At 39.6% G+C, this 16,701-nt stretch overlaps 1 protein-coding gene and 1 long non-coding RNA gene across 11 annotated transcripts in view; one reads left to right on the plus strand and one right to left on the minus strand.

Moving 5' to 3' along the window:
* Trip4 (thyroid hormone receptor interactor 4) overlaps positions 1-16,701 on the plus strand; it is a 65,758-nt gene that overhangs the window by 41,004 nt on the left and 8,053 nt on the right. For 8 of the 9 annotated variants that reach the window (XM_087199127.1, XM_087199134.1, XM_087199129.1 and 5 more), the window contains one exon: positions 1,786-1,877. The exons of the other annotated variant lie outside the window; for it this stretch is intronic. In XM_087199127.1, the coding sequence (XP_087055253.1) occupies positions 1,786-1,877 (92 nt within the window). The remainder of the gene's footprint in view (positions 1-1,785; positions 1,878-16,701) is intronic. 9 annotated transcript variants of the gene reach the window in all.
* The window catches only part of LOC110344134 (uncharacterized), a 55,686-nt gene that overhangs the window by 25,300 nt on the left and 13,685 nt on the right, over positions 1-16,701 (minus strand). The window contains exon 4 of one of the 2 annotated variants that reach the window (XR_002386458.2): positions 4,906-5,081. The exons of the other annotated variant lie outside the window; for it this stretch is intronic. This is a non-coding gene — a long non-coding RNA (uncharacterized LOC110344134). Of the gene's footprint in view, positions 1-4,905; positions 5,082-16,701 lie in introns of those variants that run through there. 2 annotated transcript variants of the gene reach the window in all.

Here is a 16,701-nt window from a genome sequence, read left to right on the forward strand (position 1 = left end):
TTTATTTTTTGCCATCCCAGGAATCAAACTCAGGACATTGCACTTGCCAGGCAGGCATGCTGCCACTGAGCTATATCCCCAGCCCTGTCAGGCTTGTTTTAAATTTGGATTCTATCCAAGGATGGGAACACATGCCTATAATCTCAGCACTTGGATGGCCAGAGGATCACAAAGTTGAGTCCTAACTGGATAACTTAGTGAGACTCTGTCTCGAAAGTAGAAAAGAGGGCCGGGGATTTAGCTCAGTGGCACCACGCCTGCCGTGCAAGCACATGGTCCTGAGTTTGATCCCTGGTACCAAAAAAACCCCCAAAAGTAGAAAAGATAAACCAAGTATGGTGGTTCACCCCCTGTAATTCCAGCACTTGGGAAGCTGAGGCAGAAAGATCACCACAAGTTCAGGGCCAGCCTGGGCTACATAATGAGTTCAAGGCCAGCCTGAATGACATAGCAAGACCCTGTCTCAAAACAACAACAGGGCCAGGGATTTAGTTCAGTGATTCCGCCACTTGCCTCACAAGTGCAAGGACCCGAGTTCAATCCCTGGTACAAAAAAACCCCCCCAAATTAATAATAACAATAAATAAAAAGGGCTAGGGATGTAGTTCAGTGTGAAGGCCTTGGATTCAATCCTAAGTACTGCAAAAAAAAGGCGGGGGGGGGGCGGTCTGGGGCTGTAGCTTAATGGTAGAGTGCCCCTGGTTATATCCCCAGTAATGTAAAAATAAATAAATATATTTGTGTTCTGACACACATTTGTAAAAATTTTTATTTGCATTTATTTTACGCTTAATTTATTCTGTGCTGTAAGTTTTTGTTTCTTCAGCTTCTTCCAGCTATCTTTTTGTTCTGTGCAACTTCCTTCTCTGGTTTAGGAATAATTTGTTCCTTTTCAGTAAGGGTTATCTTGGTGTGTAGAGCAGTTCACAGATGGGTTTATCTGATCCTGAATTCTGTGATTACTGCAATGCCTCTTAGCTGCTTTGGTCACCTGGATACATTCACTGACCAGACAATCTAATCTAAACCCTTCAGTTGCTTTTATTCTGCATTTTTAAGCATGTGTAGTAAAAATTCAGCACTCTTTGCGCCACACCCTGTGTCCAGCCCCACTCTTTGCCCTGGGCACACCTACCAACTTCACCATTGTAATTCTGTAATAGCTCATGCTACTTCTTTAAAGTGACATCCTTTGGAGACTTGGTGGGCTTGCACATATGCATACCCTTGCTGGCCTGAGCAATTTCACAGGGTGTTCTTAAAGTGCGCACAAAGATTTGGCCCTCTTGATTTGCATGATTTTGTGAGGTTTTCTGGGTCAAGGAGTAGCAAACCATTTTCACAGATCATCTCAGGCAGCTTACAGGAAGAACTCATTCTTTTTTTTTTGCCACATTTTTATGGCTTTTCTCTTGTTCCTCATAGCTGTATTTCTTTGTTCCCCAAACTAATTACCACCAAACTTCAGTCTGATCCAACTGAGTATTGCAGAACTGATTTGTTTGGAATAAACTTGTGGAATTGTTGAGCTTTAATAGTATAAATAGGGAATAGTTTTCTAAAGAAAGAGTTTTGTAGCTTAGCATGCTGATAGTAAACCAAGCCAGCTACTCACTAGGTTTTTTGCTAAAATACAAACAATTGGGCCAAAGAATTGTTTTGTTTTCCTTATGTCTATAAATAGATAATGGGAAAGGTAATTTTTTCAGAATTTAAAATAGATTTCTGAGTTGCAGGGTGACAAAGAAGGAAATTTATCTGATTTTTTCTTTTGTCTTGATTTAGATGTGGAATTTCCCGGTGACTATCCTTCAGGTTGTCTTCTGGGCTGTGTGGACCTAGTTGATTGCTTGTCCCAGAAACAATTTAAGGAGCAGGCAAGTAAAGGATACTTTTCTTGGGCAGATCTTGGCTTTATCACAATGGACTCATAAATCTTAACCAGAATATCCTGAAGAAAATAAGCTGCTAGTAACTACGTTTAGACATATGAAGAAAAGGGGAGTTGTTTAATCTGTTTCTGTTCTAGATCCTCTAATCATGTCTTTCACTCTGCTCACCATCTATATAGGTATCTGGGAGATTATTTCTGCTTTGAATTTTTCTAGAGCCTCATTCATCTGTTTTGTTACTTCCTGTGCTATCAGTTCAGAGTATCCAGGTGGTTGGTTATGGGACTTTTCCATCTCATTTCCCCCAGGATTTACCCCTGGTGGGGTGGAAGTCTGAGTTTGTGCCTTGCTTAAATGTCTTCTCATTTTTGTTTTTGGTACTGTCCTTGGTTTAACTCCTGGGTCGATAGTTTGAAATTGCTTATTGTAGGTATCTTTGTTGCTTGTACTTAGAACCCGTATGGAATGATTGCTTCTCAGAGGTGTCTTCCAGATATAGCTGGTCTTTAAGTTTTGAGTCTCTAATGACTCTAAGGCTATCTCATTTTCCTTATACTAGGAAGGTTCATTGACTAGATCAATACCAACACCTTAGCCCAAGTGATACAATCAGCAACACCATTGCATCAAGTACATCTTCGAAAATGACATTTTGTGATAGTTATTAATCTATCACCTTTAGCTGTGTGAATTAAATCAAGATCGAGGACTAACCCAACATATAGTGAATAAACTCTTCAATATAACAACTTTACCCTTTGGGATGGGGAGTTAGACGGGGTTGGGGAGGGAGGGACAGATGGGAAGAAGGATAGGGGAAGGTTAGCAGTGTGGCCAGAGGACACAGGTGAGAAGGAAAAGGAGAATAATAGGAAAATAAAGAAGAACTCCGAATGGGGACCAAAACAGGGACAAAAAGGGAAGATGAACAATGTGGGAGAGCAAGAGAGTGAGTATAAGAGAGAGAGAAAGGAAAGAGAAAAGAAAGAAGAAAAGAAAAGAAAAAAAAGGAGAAAAAACCAAATATTTGCAAAGAGTAGGAAAAAAATTAAAGATAAGAGGAGTAAAGGAAAAGAAAAGAGAAAAAAACTAATACTAATTTTGGGAATAAAAAATAACAATGAAGATGAAGGGCCTCTTTCTGCTGTCACGATAGACAACGTGGGTAGCAGTGTGCAGATATAAGTCAATGAGTCTCAGCAAGCTAGTCGCAGACCCGTGAGATTCAGGCAGATTTCTGGCTGCAAGTCCCAAGTTGAGCTCCCTGTCCTCCTGCAGGGTTGAACTCTGCAGAGTTGTATTGCAGGTTCCAGCTGCCCTTCCCCTGAAGATAGTCCCGGTCCCGATGGGAGGTGAAGATGACTCCAACTTCCCCAGTACAGTGGTCTGCTGGTCCGGTGTCCTCTGCGTCTTTGTAGTTTGGAACCAGGTGGCTGTACAGAGAAGAAGCCAGAGGAGTGGGGTTGGGGGAGGTCCAGTGGATTGCTGCTGCCCCGGGCTGATTGGGCATATTCCACGTGACTGGCGACCTTGGTATGGTGTCTGCAGACCTTGGGGAGTTGTTTAATAAAGATGTATTGGAGGAAGAAACTGTAAGTTCAGAAACTGACAAGACTTAATGGTGCTTTGGTTTCTCATGTAGGAGAACTAACACATACATTGCTGCATAAAAAGCTGTTGCCACAGTCCAGCTAATAAGCTTAGAGTCTTTATCCCTTAATGTAACTTTGCTTCTTTTGGTGAAGAAACCCTCAGTTATCACTTGAATCATTTTGAGTGGGTGGTGGGTATGGAAGGATCTATTATTGCTTCTTTTGGAGCATTTGGTGCAGGGCATTGAACATATCATAAGCAAGTATATTTGAACTCTGATTGCTTGGGCTGTGCCATATTGTGAGTATGTATATATGTGTGTGTATAAATGTACAGATGAATGTGTGTGTATATATGTATATAAAACTAAAGACTGAACTGACATAACTAAAGTACATTTTTGAACAGTAGAGGGAGTCGAAGGGCTAGTTTCATTGGAAAATTCCTGAAATGTAGGGTCTCTATGTTTAGACTCAGACTGTCAGAAATTCAGAAAGTGAAAGTCCATCCCTGAAGCATAAAGAGTCCTACCTTACGGCATGATTTTCCTATTCTTCAAACAGTTACGCTACTTCTGGCAATAAGGTTTTGTTTTTTGGGTGGTTTTTGGTACCGGGGATCGAACTTGGGTCCTTGCGCTTGCGCAGCAGGCAGTGAAACCACTGAGCTAAATCCCCTGCCCTGCAATAGGGTTTTTACCATTGTGCTTAAGAAAATGTGCTTCAGTTTAACTTTTTCACTGTTTTTTTTTTTTCACAGTTCTGTTTTTCAGACTATTTTATCTTTGGGTTTTTGTTTTTGGATTTTTATATTTTGTGAGTTGTTGGAGATGAAATCCAGAGCTTTATGTATGTATGTTAGGCAAATGCTCTACCACTGAGCTACACACTCCCAGCCCTCTTCCTCTTTTTTTCAATCTATAACTAATAATTATAAAAATACCTTATATTGGTATAGGCCGTACAGTCTGTGTTTGAGGGTTTTTTTGTTTGTTTCAGTTTTGATTTTGGTTTTTTGAGACAGCTATGTAACCCAAGCTGAGCTTGTATTTGGAGTCCTATCTCAGCCTCTTGAGTGTACGTGTCACCATGGCCTGCCTGGCCTTACAGTTTTAGACTCACAGTCATTAATAGCTTAGAATAACTTAATACTTTGTGTTATATTTGCATTCTAAAAGAGAACCTAGCAGCATCTGGTGATGTCGATGGGCAAGGTGCTTGATTTATTGATCAAGCAAACCACTGTCTGATGCAAGGTCAACTGATAGCAATCTCTAGACAGCCAATTTTTTGGGCCAGAAATTAGTATAGAAAAAGGTAAAAAACTATAATCCTAATATATGGAGTATTATGAGGGTTATAGGATGTCTTAGTTACTTTTCTCATTGCTGAAACAAAATAACTGACCCCCAAAGTTAAAGGAGGAAAGGTTTATTATAGCTCTCAGTTCACAGAAGTTTCAGTTCATAGTTGGCTGCCTCCAAGGCATGGTGACATCATAGAGGAGAAACACTTCAGGCAGGTAGAGGACGGCAGAGCAAAGGCAGCAAGCTGCAGTCACATCCAGGGTGGGCCTTCCCATTGTCTCTTCCCAGAACTATGCCAAACCAATCAGTGGACTCATTTAGTAATCACACACCTTTAATCCCAGCATCACCCACTTAATCCCAGCATCACACACTCCAGATCCAGCCACCTCTGAAAAGCCCCAGCTATGACCACATGACCACATGAGGCTTTGTGGGGACATCTAGACACAAGCCATAACACAGGAGTTAGAAATTTAATTAACAAAACAGATCTTTTTGGCTTCACAAGGCTGTGCCTTTTTCAAGTCAGCACGGTGTTCCTTTTGGAGGTTATATTCAGTTTTTACGTCCTGGGGTTGCTGAGGGCAGCAGTCAAAGTACAGGAATCCTCCATATGTTCCCAGCTGGAGGTCCTGGCAGCTCTCCTTATGAATTTCCCTTATGTGTGACATTACACCAAAATGCTAGCAATCTGTAAGCTTCCTCAAACAGGAATCCCATACCATTTTGCCTGTGGTTGGCAGCTTTTTCCTACTATTTCCTGTGTTTCAGGATAGAATATGAATATGTTTAGAACTGATAATAGTCATAGTTTGATACTATGAATTGAGTAAGGATTGTACCACTTTTTTGGAAGTACTAGAGATTGAACCCAGAGGTGTTGTACCACTGTGCTGGATCACCAGTCCATTTTGAGACAGGATCTCACTGAGTTTCCTGGGCTGGCCTCAAACTTCTGATCCTCCTGCCTTAGCCTCCCTACATCAAGGATTACAGCCATATGCCACCGTAACCTGGTCAGATCTTACCACTTTTAAAGGTTATAGCCTTGGTTTTTTTGGTGGGGAGGTACTGGGGATCAAACTTGGGACCTTGTGCTTGTGAGGCAGGTGCCAGAACCACTGAGCTAAATCCCCGGCCCCTCTAGCCTTGGTATTTGCCTTGGAAAACATCTAGACCACCTTTGGTAGTCATCTACCTGTTACTGTTTGGACTGAAGTTCTGTGCTGTTAGAAATGTAGTTGTGGGCCGGGGATTTAGCTCAGTGGTTCTGCCACTTGCCTTGCAAGTGCAAAGTCCCGAGTTTGATCCCCGATACCAAAAAAAGGAAAGAAAAGAAAAGAAATGTAGTCGCCTTGTCTGTTATACCAGCTGCCTTTTGTTTTTTTTTTTGGTGAGGCTGAGGATTGAACCCAGAGCCCGGCACATGCTAAGCAAGCACTCTGCGACTTTCAGCCTCATTCTTGTTTCTGAATAAATGACTTGAGAGTTTGGGAACAATAGTCCTACATAGCATTTCCCAAACTAGTCCATTTCATAAATGTCTTTGGATTAAACAAATTTGTTCACCATAGGATTTCTCAGAGCCCTTAGTATGGTAGTATATATTATGACTCTCTGAGAGGTAGACCTAACATGCAGTTGTGTCTTGTTTTGTTTTGTTTTGTATTGGGAGTACTGGGATTGAACCTAGTGTCTCGCATGCTAGGCAAGCACTACAGTACTGAGCTGCATCCCTAGCCCTTCTAAGCCTTTTATTTTTTTTTGAGACAGGGTCTCACTTTGTAGTTCAGGCTGGCTCTGCACTCACTATGTAGCCTAGACTGGTCTTGAACTCATGGCGATCCTCTTGCCTCAGCCTCCCGAGTACTGGGATTATAGGCATGTGCCACCACATCCAGCACCCCTCTAAACCTTTTGAGCATGAATGTTCCCCTCCTATATTACCTGGTTATATTCTGTAGAACTGGCATCTCAGTATGTACAGTTTAAGAAGCATTAGCCCACTACATTTGGTTTTCCATTTTCCTCATAGGTCAGCTTGTTGAGAGAGAACCATCCAGGCGAGTTTCCCAACCTGTCTTCCTTCAGCATTGCACCTCTCATTTCTTATCATCCAGCTGCATCATGTTTTCTTTGAAAACCAGTGTGGATGTAATCATTTTTATTTTAACTGAAACTAACTTCCTATGTGACTTGGACCACATTTTACTTCTCCTTTCTGTTCCTTTTTTCTGCCCCAAAGAAACTTAGTAATTTACTACTCACCTCACATTCTTGGCCTTTCTTTGATAAATGAAAATATCCTAAGCCCTCTATTTTTGACCATAGTGTGATCATTAATTTTCTTAATAACAACAACAAAAAAGACTGTTAGTGATTATTTTAAAATCGAGTTAAACTATAAGTGGCTTTTTAAAAAATGTGTTTAACATGCTTTCCCCTGAGCTAAGAACTTGTCTTCCTTCTATCTTTTAAGCCTAGTTTGGCTAATTTGTGCCAGAAAAAATCCCATAGGCCCTCAGCCCTCCTGAGTAATGGCAGGAGATCATCCTAGACAGGGCCGGAGTGAAAGGGAAAAGGCTGTGGGCTCAGTGCAGGGGAGAAAGGTAGAGGAGAACTGACCTGTGTCCTTAAGCTTCCCCCATGCTTCCCTGGAAGGAGCCTATGCTATTCTATTCACCAGCATTTTATCTGCCAGCAGCAGATGTAAGCTCTCAAAAACAGCAGGGAGGATGTTGACTGCAAGGATGCATCAAGGCTGTGGTTTGTAACTCAATAGTGAGGCAGTTCAAACTTTTTATTTTTTTTAACAAAGACATTTTGATTGCCAAATCCATAACCATTAGCAGCTGTGGCTGTGAACAGTTCTGTAGACCTAACAAGTTTTCAAACAAAAATTGAATTTATGGCTTTTGTTTCTATGTGTTTTTGTTGTGTTTGTGCTATTTATATCCCCACCTTCAAAAAAAAAAATCTGATTCATCTGAAACCTCCAAGGTCATTGATTATTCTGTTTATTCTTAACTGAATTCATCCCTTTCCTGCCAGTTTTCTGACCCATTAGTCTATTTGCCCTTAGGGCTTATATGACAGCCAGGACCCTGTCTGCAAGGAATTATGCTGAGGCAATTCTTCTAGGTACCCATATCCAAATATTGACAGTAGAAGTAGAATTGCAATCTTCTAGTAGAAAAGAGGTTTACTTGTTCCTTCTTCTATAAGAGCATCTAAGCAACATAGGTCTTCAGAAAGATTATAGATATCACTTCATATGTGGAAATCATCAGCTTGTATCACTAAATGGGTCATCTGTGAGAGTTGAGAGATTACATATTAAGGAAGAAATGGTCAATATTCAAACCATGCATTGATGTTGAAAAGGCAAAGTCCTTAAATTCTCTTTTAAAACATGTAGGGGGCTGGGTGTGTAGCTCAGTGGAAGAGACCTTGCCTACCTAACATATGTGATAACCCTGGATTCTGTTCCTAGTACCATAAAAAAACAAAAATGTGAAAATGTCCTTTCTATTGTGCTGAGAAAATCTGCCTGTTCATAGTCCTCAGAATATCCTTAGAGGGAAATTGTATGTTGCTAACAGCTATCCTAACCCTAAGTAATTTTGTAAAATTAAAGCTCATTTGAAAGAGGGAATGTGTTTTGAGAATTCTCGTAAAAACTATAACATTTTTTAGAGTTTCTAGGTCAGAACAGACTATCTTTATTGTTGTTTACAGTCTTAGTATCAAACTGTTTATCCTGAAGAAAGATGTCAGTATTACTACTTTTCTATGTATTTATATAAATTCTTTAATGTTTACCTTTTCACCTGGCAATGAACATAGAATTTTTTTTTTTTTTGGTACCAGGGATCGAACTTGGGCCCTTGCGCTTACAAGGCAAGCAACGGAACCACTGAGCTAAATCCCTGGCCCTAACATAGAATTTTTAAGATTCCCTTCACTTTTTAAAAAAGTTTGTTCATCAGTAAATTATTTGAGTGCCTAGTATAAGTCAGACACCATTCTAGACACTAAGGGAAACAGATAAATTAGCCATAGGTTCTGTCCTCTGATACCTGGAAGGCCACTAGCTAGATAGGTATGCACAGTGTTAGAGAGCAAACCCAGAGCTTCATCATGCTATGCACACACTGTACTAGGAGCTCCACTCCTAGCCCAAGATAACTATCTTAAAAAAAGTGGATTGCCTTTGAGGACTTAATAGAAGGAAAGATTGTTTCTAGCTGGGAGGAATTCCAAAAGACTTTATTATTAAAACATGGCTTTTGGGCCAGGAATGTAGCTCAGTGGTAGAGTGTTTGCCTAACCCGTGAGGCCAGGATTGGATCCCTAGCACGGAGGGGGAGGGGGTAGAGTGGGGTGGTGGCTTTTAATTAGCCATGAAGAATAGTAATAACTACTATTACTTTTGACAGTTTGTTTTGTTTTGTTATTCTGATAGTGGAGATTGAACCCAGGTCCTTCATAGTGAGCTATATCCCCAGAGCTTTTTTAGTTTTTGAGACTGGGTATTGCTAAGTCACTGGTTGCCCTGGCTGTGCTTGAATTTGTGATCCTTCTGACCTCCAAGAGTGCTAGGATTACAAGGGTGTCCACCACACCTGTCAATTTCGATCAGTTTTTATGTGTTATTTCCTAAATTTTACAATAATTCCATGCAAGGTATCTTTGCCCTTTTAGAGCTGAAAGAATTTAAAGCTCAGAGAGTTAATTAATGTGTTGATCAACATATGGTGGAAGTAGGATTTTGCTGATGAAAATTTCCTCTTTAGATGGCAGAAAACATATTCCAAGGAGAGGCAGTATGTGAGCCAAGGTGTACAGGTGGGAAGTTAGGCACCGCTGTGGATAATGATGGCAAGGTAGTTTGTTGGATGGACTATGTGAGTGAAGAGAAATGAGCAACAGACGAGAGGAAAGGTGGTCAGGTGGTAGAGACCTTCGGATGATGGGCTTTTCTGTACTGAGCTGTGGGATGGGGTAGGGCTTGTTGGAGGTTTTTATGAGGCAGGAACGTGATCAGAACCTTGCCTGAGAAAACTCATTGACAGCAGCATGGCAGATGGATTGAAGTAGAGAGATTCTGAAGGTGGGAAGACTAGTGAGAAGACTTGTAGTCCAGGGTAGGGATTTAAAACATCTGTCTTAGAGTGATGCCAGTGGAATTAGATAAGAAAGAAACAGATGCTAGAGGTTTATTATAAGTAGAATCAGTCACTTGATATAATGTCTTAGTTTTTTACCTTTAAGTAAACCAAGGCTTAGAGAAAGTGATCAAGCAGAGATCTGCTGGCCTTGCTGTGTTCTTGCAATCTATTTGTGCCTTCTTGGTTTCTTATCCAGTCTACTATGGTATCCAAGTGACAGATTATCTCCTAATTTAAGATTTTCATACATTCAACAAGTATTTATTTATTTATTTATTTTTGTTTGTTTGTTTGTTGCAGTACTGGGGATCGAACTCAGGACCTTGCACTTGCGAGGCAGGCACAACATCAGTGAGCTAAATCCCCGGGCCTCAACAAGTATTTATTGACTGTTATGTACCTGGCACTATGATGAATCAATAGTGTTCCTACATGCTAATGCCAAACTCACTGAGAAAGAAATTAGGAAAACAACACCATTCACAATAGCATAAAGAAAAATTAAATACATAGGAATTAACCTAACCAAAGAAGTAAAAGACTTCTGAAACAAAAACTATAGTTCTCTAAAAAAGGAGATCAAAGAGCACATTAGAAAATAGAAAGAAATCCTCTGTTTCTGGATAGTCAGAACCAACATCGTGAATATGACCATACTCCAAAAACTGTTATATAGTATAGATTTAATGCAGTCCCAATCAAAATACCATTCCTCACAAAACTAGAGAAAATCCTAAAATTCGTATCGAACCAGGCAATACCCAGAATAGCGAAGCAATCCTGGGCAAGATTAGCAAAGCAAGAAGTATCACAAACCTGGATTTTAAGTTATACTACAAAGCTACCGTGATAAAAACAGAATGGTCCTGGCACAAAAACAGACATGTGGACTGATGGAATACTGTAGAAGTTACAGAAATAACCTCAGACACATTCAGCCACCTGATCTTTGACAAAATGGCCAAAAACAGATGCTGGAGGGAAGATAGCATCTTTAGCAAATGTTGCTGGGAAAACTGGCTATCCACATATAAAAGATTGAATTTAGACCCATATATCTCACAATGTCCTAAACTACAATCAAAATGGTTCAAAGATCTAAATATTAAAACAGAAACATGCAATCTGCTAGAAGATAGTAAAACTCTTGAAGTCCTAGGAATAGGCAAGGACTTTGTGAACAGAACCCCAATTGTACAAGAAATAACATCAGCAAGTGGGATTATATCAAATTTTAAAACTTATGCACAGCAAAGGAAATTGTCAACAGAAGAGACAATCTATAAAATGGAAAAAAAATTTTGTCAGCTACACTCAGAATAAAAGACTCAATCAAAAAATGGGCAGCTGAAATGAATAGATACTTCTCAGAAGTACAACTGGCCAGTAAATATATGAAAAAATATTCAGCATTACTCATTATTAGAGAAATGCAAATTAAAACAACACCAAGATTCCATCTTACTCTAGAAAGAATGGCCATTGTCAAGAAATCAAATAATAACAAGTGTTTGAAAACCTCACAATGTAGTATCTTTAAGAGGAGTTTTCCTTCAATTTTCATTAGTTTATGTGGAAATGGAAGCCTGCTATATAAAAATTAAGACCAAAAGTAATCATGAATGAGAGATTCCTAATTAGGTCTTAAAGAGATGGACTGGAAAAGCTGCGAGGTTAGTTTCAGAAAAAACGTACTTGCCAGGATTCTTTTATGTATGGAGCTTCCTACATAGGATTCTGAAGGACACGGAAAACCACAGTGGAAATATTCCTATGAGTGGAATGGGACCCAGAACCAGTGCTTTGTGGCTTCAACCAGATTATTTTCTACAAGTGGGTATAAGACCCATAAGTATGCACATTTCTTATCCCCTTTCATTTCTTCTATGGATTGTCACTTTAGCACTGAGCTAGAAGTCCCTGTCTTTGAAACTGGGCATACAACTTCAGTTGGCTATAGCTCATGGAAATTGAGCTGTCCTACTTTGGGCCAGCTGAAATCTTTATTCAATCCTAGTCAAATATTCAGATGCCATCTGGTCAGAGTGTCATGGTCAGTTTGTTACCCTGATGTGAGAAAACTTTGATCTTCCAATATAATGGGACCTGAGGTGCTGGTTACCCTGTGAACACCTCGAGTTGCTTTGTAGGAAGAGGTAAATGACAACTATTTATCAGAGAACACAGTTGCTTTCAGGATATGCTTCTTTGGATCTGTTGTGCTTGTGGCCTCTTTATCAATCTCATTTCCTTCTTTCTTTCTGAGTATTATCACCTCAATCTTCTTGGAGTTGGTTTTCAGCTAACTAGATTTCTGAGCTGATTTCATGTCCTATCTAGTTTCCCAAAGTTTGGACCAAGAAAAACTACCACAAAAATACGTTCTTTGTCAATGAGTTTTTTGTTTTTGTTTTTTGGTACCAGGGATCAAACTCAGGACCTTGTGCTTGTGAGGCAGGCGTGGTGCCACTGAGCTAAATCTCTGGCCCTTGTCAATGAGTTCTTTCTTAACTGTTTTAGCTGTTCATCCTCTGAAGACAGATACAAGATGTATAGATCATTGGGGATTTGTTGTGAAGAATGACAAGGTTTAGGACTTACTGATAATTTTAGTGTAAGAACTAAGTGGGGAATCCGAGTAGGGTGAAAATGTCCACTTGGCTCTAAATCAGTAGTCGTTGCCAAAAAGTAGTAATTTTTTTCTCTTATGCAAATGGCAAAAGAAATATTTTTTAGATGACTGGTGGACAGTTTTCCTCTGGAGAGGAGAAGAAAATGGCTGTTTAGTAAGTTAATTACCTGTAACGTTAGACAGCTGTGAAACTTATGAGGCATGAAAGAGGAGTAGGCCCACCTCCCCTGCTCCTTGGGCTGGAAACCAGGTGATGGAAGTCTTTGTAGGCCGGAGTATCAGCAAGTGTTTGAAGAGTCTTTTACCAAATTTGGATGGTCACTTGATTTTATTTTTATTATTACTCGTTTAACAGTGCCAAAAGTTTATTTGAAAAGTGAGGGTGAAGGTGTAAAGGAGAAACTGGCTCTGTAAAGCAAACTTGGGCTGAACAAAATAGGAAATAAACGAAGCAAAAATAAAAATACCCCCTGGATCTGGGAGACTCAGGGTAGACTACTGGGAAGAGGCACGATACCAGCCATTTGATTTTAGAACCCGAATTCCCTAACCTGCTATTATGCAGTGTCAGTGACTCTTTTGTTTTGCTTTGTTTTTGTGTGTTTTTTTTTATTCAGGGTCCCAGTATGTAGCCCAAGCTGACCTCCAACTAGTGACCCTCCATCCTCAGCCTCCCGAGTGCTATTTATTTATTTATTTTTTAATTTTTTTGGTACTGGGGATTGAACTCAGGACCTTGCACTTGTGAGCCAGGTGCAGCATCACTGAGCTAAATCCCCAGCCCTATTTATTTATTTTTTTTCCAGTGCTGAGGATGGAACCTAGGGCTTGGTTCATGCCAAACAAGAACTTTATCATTGAGATACATCTCTAGCACAGTGTATGATATTAAATAGGGTAGATAGGAGCTGATCATGATGGCACACACCTGTAATCCCAGCACTTTGAGAGCCTTAGGCAAGAGGATTAAAAGTTTGAGCCAAGCCTGGGCAACTCAGTGATTTAATGATACCCTTTCTCAAAATAAGAAATGAGCTAGAAGTATATCTATGTTCAAAGGGTTCATACCCGTGTACAAGTATTTAAGAAAAATTTACTGCAAAGTTAACATTTGAACAAAGTCCTGAATGAAGGGAGATAGGAGAAATTTAAGGCAGAAAGCATTCTAGGAAAGGAGAACAGGAAAGTGCAAAGAATCAGAAGCAGGAACCACAAGGAAGTTAGTGTGGCCAGAGTAAAGTAACAGCAGGGAGAAAAGAAGGTGCTAAAGAAGAACTAAGACCAGATTGTTTTGAGACATGAAGGTCATGTTAAGGACTCATTGGAGAGTTGTAAGCATAAAAGTGATTATAACATGATTTGATATTAAAAAAAATATATATGTGTTGCTGTGTTGAGAATAGATCCAGAAGGAAGTTCAGGGCAGAAACAGAGGGACCATTTAGGATTCAGGACACTATTGCATAAATCCAGGGAGACTGTGCAGTGACTTGAACCCTCTGATAACCATTGAGGTTTTTTGTTTTTTTGTTTTTAGTGGTACTAGGCATTGAACCTAGGGAGCTGCGCTTGCTAGACAAGTGCTGTACCACTGAGGTACATCTTAAGCCCCCACTACACCCTAAGGCCCCACTGGGGTCTAAAGAATTGGTAAGATCCTGGATATATTTTGGAGGTTGTGTTGATAGGACTTCCCAGTGGGTCGGTTATGGAGTTCTTTTGGTTGATAACTTCTGAAAAGATGGAAAAACCATGTATTGTGCTGGCAGAAGTGGTAGGGGGGAATAAGATGTATTATGTACATGTACCAGTTCCCCAAAATGAATATAATCATTATATACTAAAAACATGTACTAATAGAAATAAGGAAACAAAAACAAAAACCAGGTATTGAAAGGGATATGGATAAGAAGCAAGTTTGGAAAGAAAATTCAGGACCTTGAGTTTTAAATTTTATTTTGTTTTTATTATGGTAAAATATACATAACATAAAATGTATTATTTTAACCGTATTTAAGTGTTACAGTTTAATGGCACTAAGTACCTTCATGAAATTGTACAGTCATCTGCACATCATGAAATTGTACAGTCATCTGCACTTTGGCGTCCCTTCAGCCCTCCGCGCCGTCTGTTCTACTTTGTCTGTGTGAATGTGCCTGCTATAAGTACCTTATATAAATAAAATCATACAGTGTTTTGTCCTTGTGAGTGTGAGGTGGCATCTCATTGTAGTTTTGATTTATGTTTCCAGGACCTTGAAAAATCTATATAAATAGCCTTTTTCACTCTTGACGCTAAAGGAGAGCAACAAGGTTATAAAACTAGAGTGAAGAGGTCTGAGTCTTGACTCCTGCAATGCTTAACACTTAGAGACTGGAGAGAGGAACAACCAGCAAAGTAGCAAAACCAAGAAGAGTTTTAGTGATATCCAGAAGTTAAGTGAGGAATGAGCAGAAGAACAATTCTCTTGGACTGAAATCCAGCTCAGTATTAGAGCCCTAACCTGTGTGAGGGATTGAGTTTGATTCTGAGCATTGAAAAAAAAATTTTTTTTGTCAAGTTCTACAAATAGATCAATTAATGAGAACTGAGAATTGACCATTTGGTTTAGCAACACGAAAGCCAGCAGTAACCTTTGTTACTGCTTGTGTCTAGATGTCCCCTAAGCCCCATGCAGTCATAGGTGGGAGTTTCAAAGGTGGCTGGATTAGAGTGTGTGATGCTAGGATTAAGGGTATGTGATTACTAAATTAGTCCACTGATTGCTTTGGCATAGTTCTGGATGTGGATAATGGGAAGGCTCACCCTGGGTAGATCTCGTAATAGAATTTACTTCCTTCTAAAACCACTAATAACAACTAAGCTCTGCTTTTCTTTGAGTTCTAAGGATCTAGGGCATAAGGAAATAAGAGGGTTTGCTCTCCCATCTTTACTCCCTTCACCATGAATATTCATTTATTTATCTTATTTATAGCCAAGTTCTCTCTTAAGTTGCTCAGGCTGGCCTCAGACTTGGGATCCTCCTGCCTCAGCTTCCCATGTAGCTCAGATTTTAGGCATGCACCATCATGCCAAGCCTAAATTTATGTTTTATCAAGTACATGCCACACCTGTCCCATACTCAAAGCCATGGTATGTGGGCAGGATCAAAAGCTACTAAAAATCCCTTCAGTTTTTCCTAAAACATAACTTACAACCTTGGATACAGTCGTTCACAAAGATATTTAACTATTTATACCTCTACTAGTTAACAGAGAAATTTGAATTTTTTCATATTTTTTTCGGAGATCTCTATTTCTACTTTAGTTCTTTGATCTTTAGAAGATAGATTATTAACAGGTGAATAAGACTAGAAAATAATTTTATACTGTTGATGGTTAGTTACCAAGAGAACGCTTCTCTGGTAATTAAGTCTGACCCAGATGCCTCTTATTCATATTTGTCCAATATATTAAAAACAAGACGTCCCAAAATAAGAAATAATGAAACACCAGATTAGTTGGTCATGGCTACAGAACATTTTCTGCTAACCCAATTCTTCCTTAAATTGCAATGGTGTAGATAGCTTAGTCTTACTTAGGTTCTGTGTCTGTTTTTTGCAGAAGGAATAGAAGTCCTAAGTACTCAGGCAAGCTCATTTTGTAATAAGAGATCCAGAACAGAAAATTCTAAACAATTTTCAGAATTGCTCCACCAGTTACTTTTACCCTAAGTAGATCTGGACTGCATCCAGCAAAACAGCTTTTGCATGTTCATACCTTTCAGAATGAATCATCTTCCTTCCTTTTAGTGAGAGGACTGCGTGTACTGTTTCTGGCAGAATTTCCACAAATGTTTTACTTTTTATAAGTTTCCTAGTGCTTCACTTGAGTTGAACCTAGGGGATGCCTGATGTTCCTCAAGGAGACCTGTGATTCTCCCAACTCACATTTGCTCGTATTAAAAGCATGGTTAGTTCTGATCCTCTCGTAACTGTGTCAGGCACCCTTTGTTTATGAGGCTGTTCCTATTATAAGAGGGTGAAAAGTGGCAGTCAACAGACTATAATACTATGATATGGTATAAAGAAAGGTGAAATTTTGTTCTTGCTTGTTGAGCATAATC

The sequence above is a fragment of the Heterocephalus glaber genome, unplaced genomic scaffold (genome assembly GCF_053883595.1).
Source record: "Heterocephalus glaber isolate CG9 unplaced genomic scaffold, H.glaber_assembly_v1.0 deba00001689, whole genome shotgun sequence".
Classification (NCBI taxonomy): Eukaryota; Metazoa; Chordata; class Mammalia; order Rodentia; family Bathyergidae; genus Heterocephalus; species Heterocephalus glaber.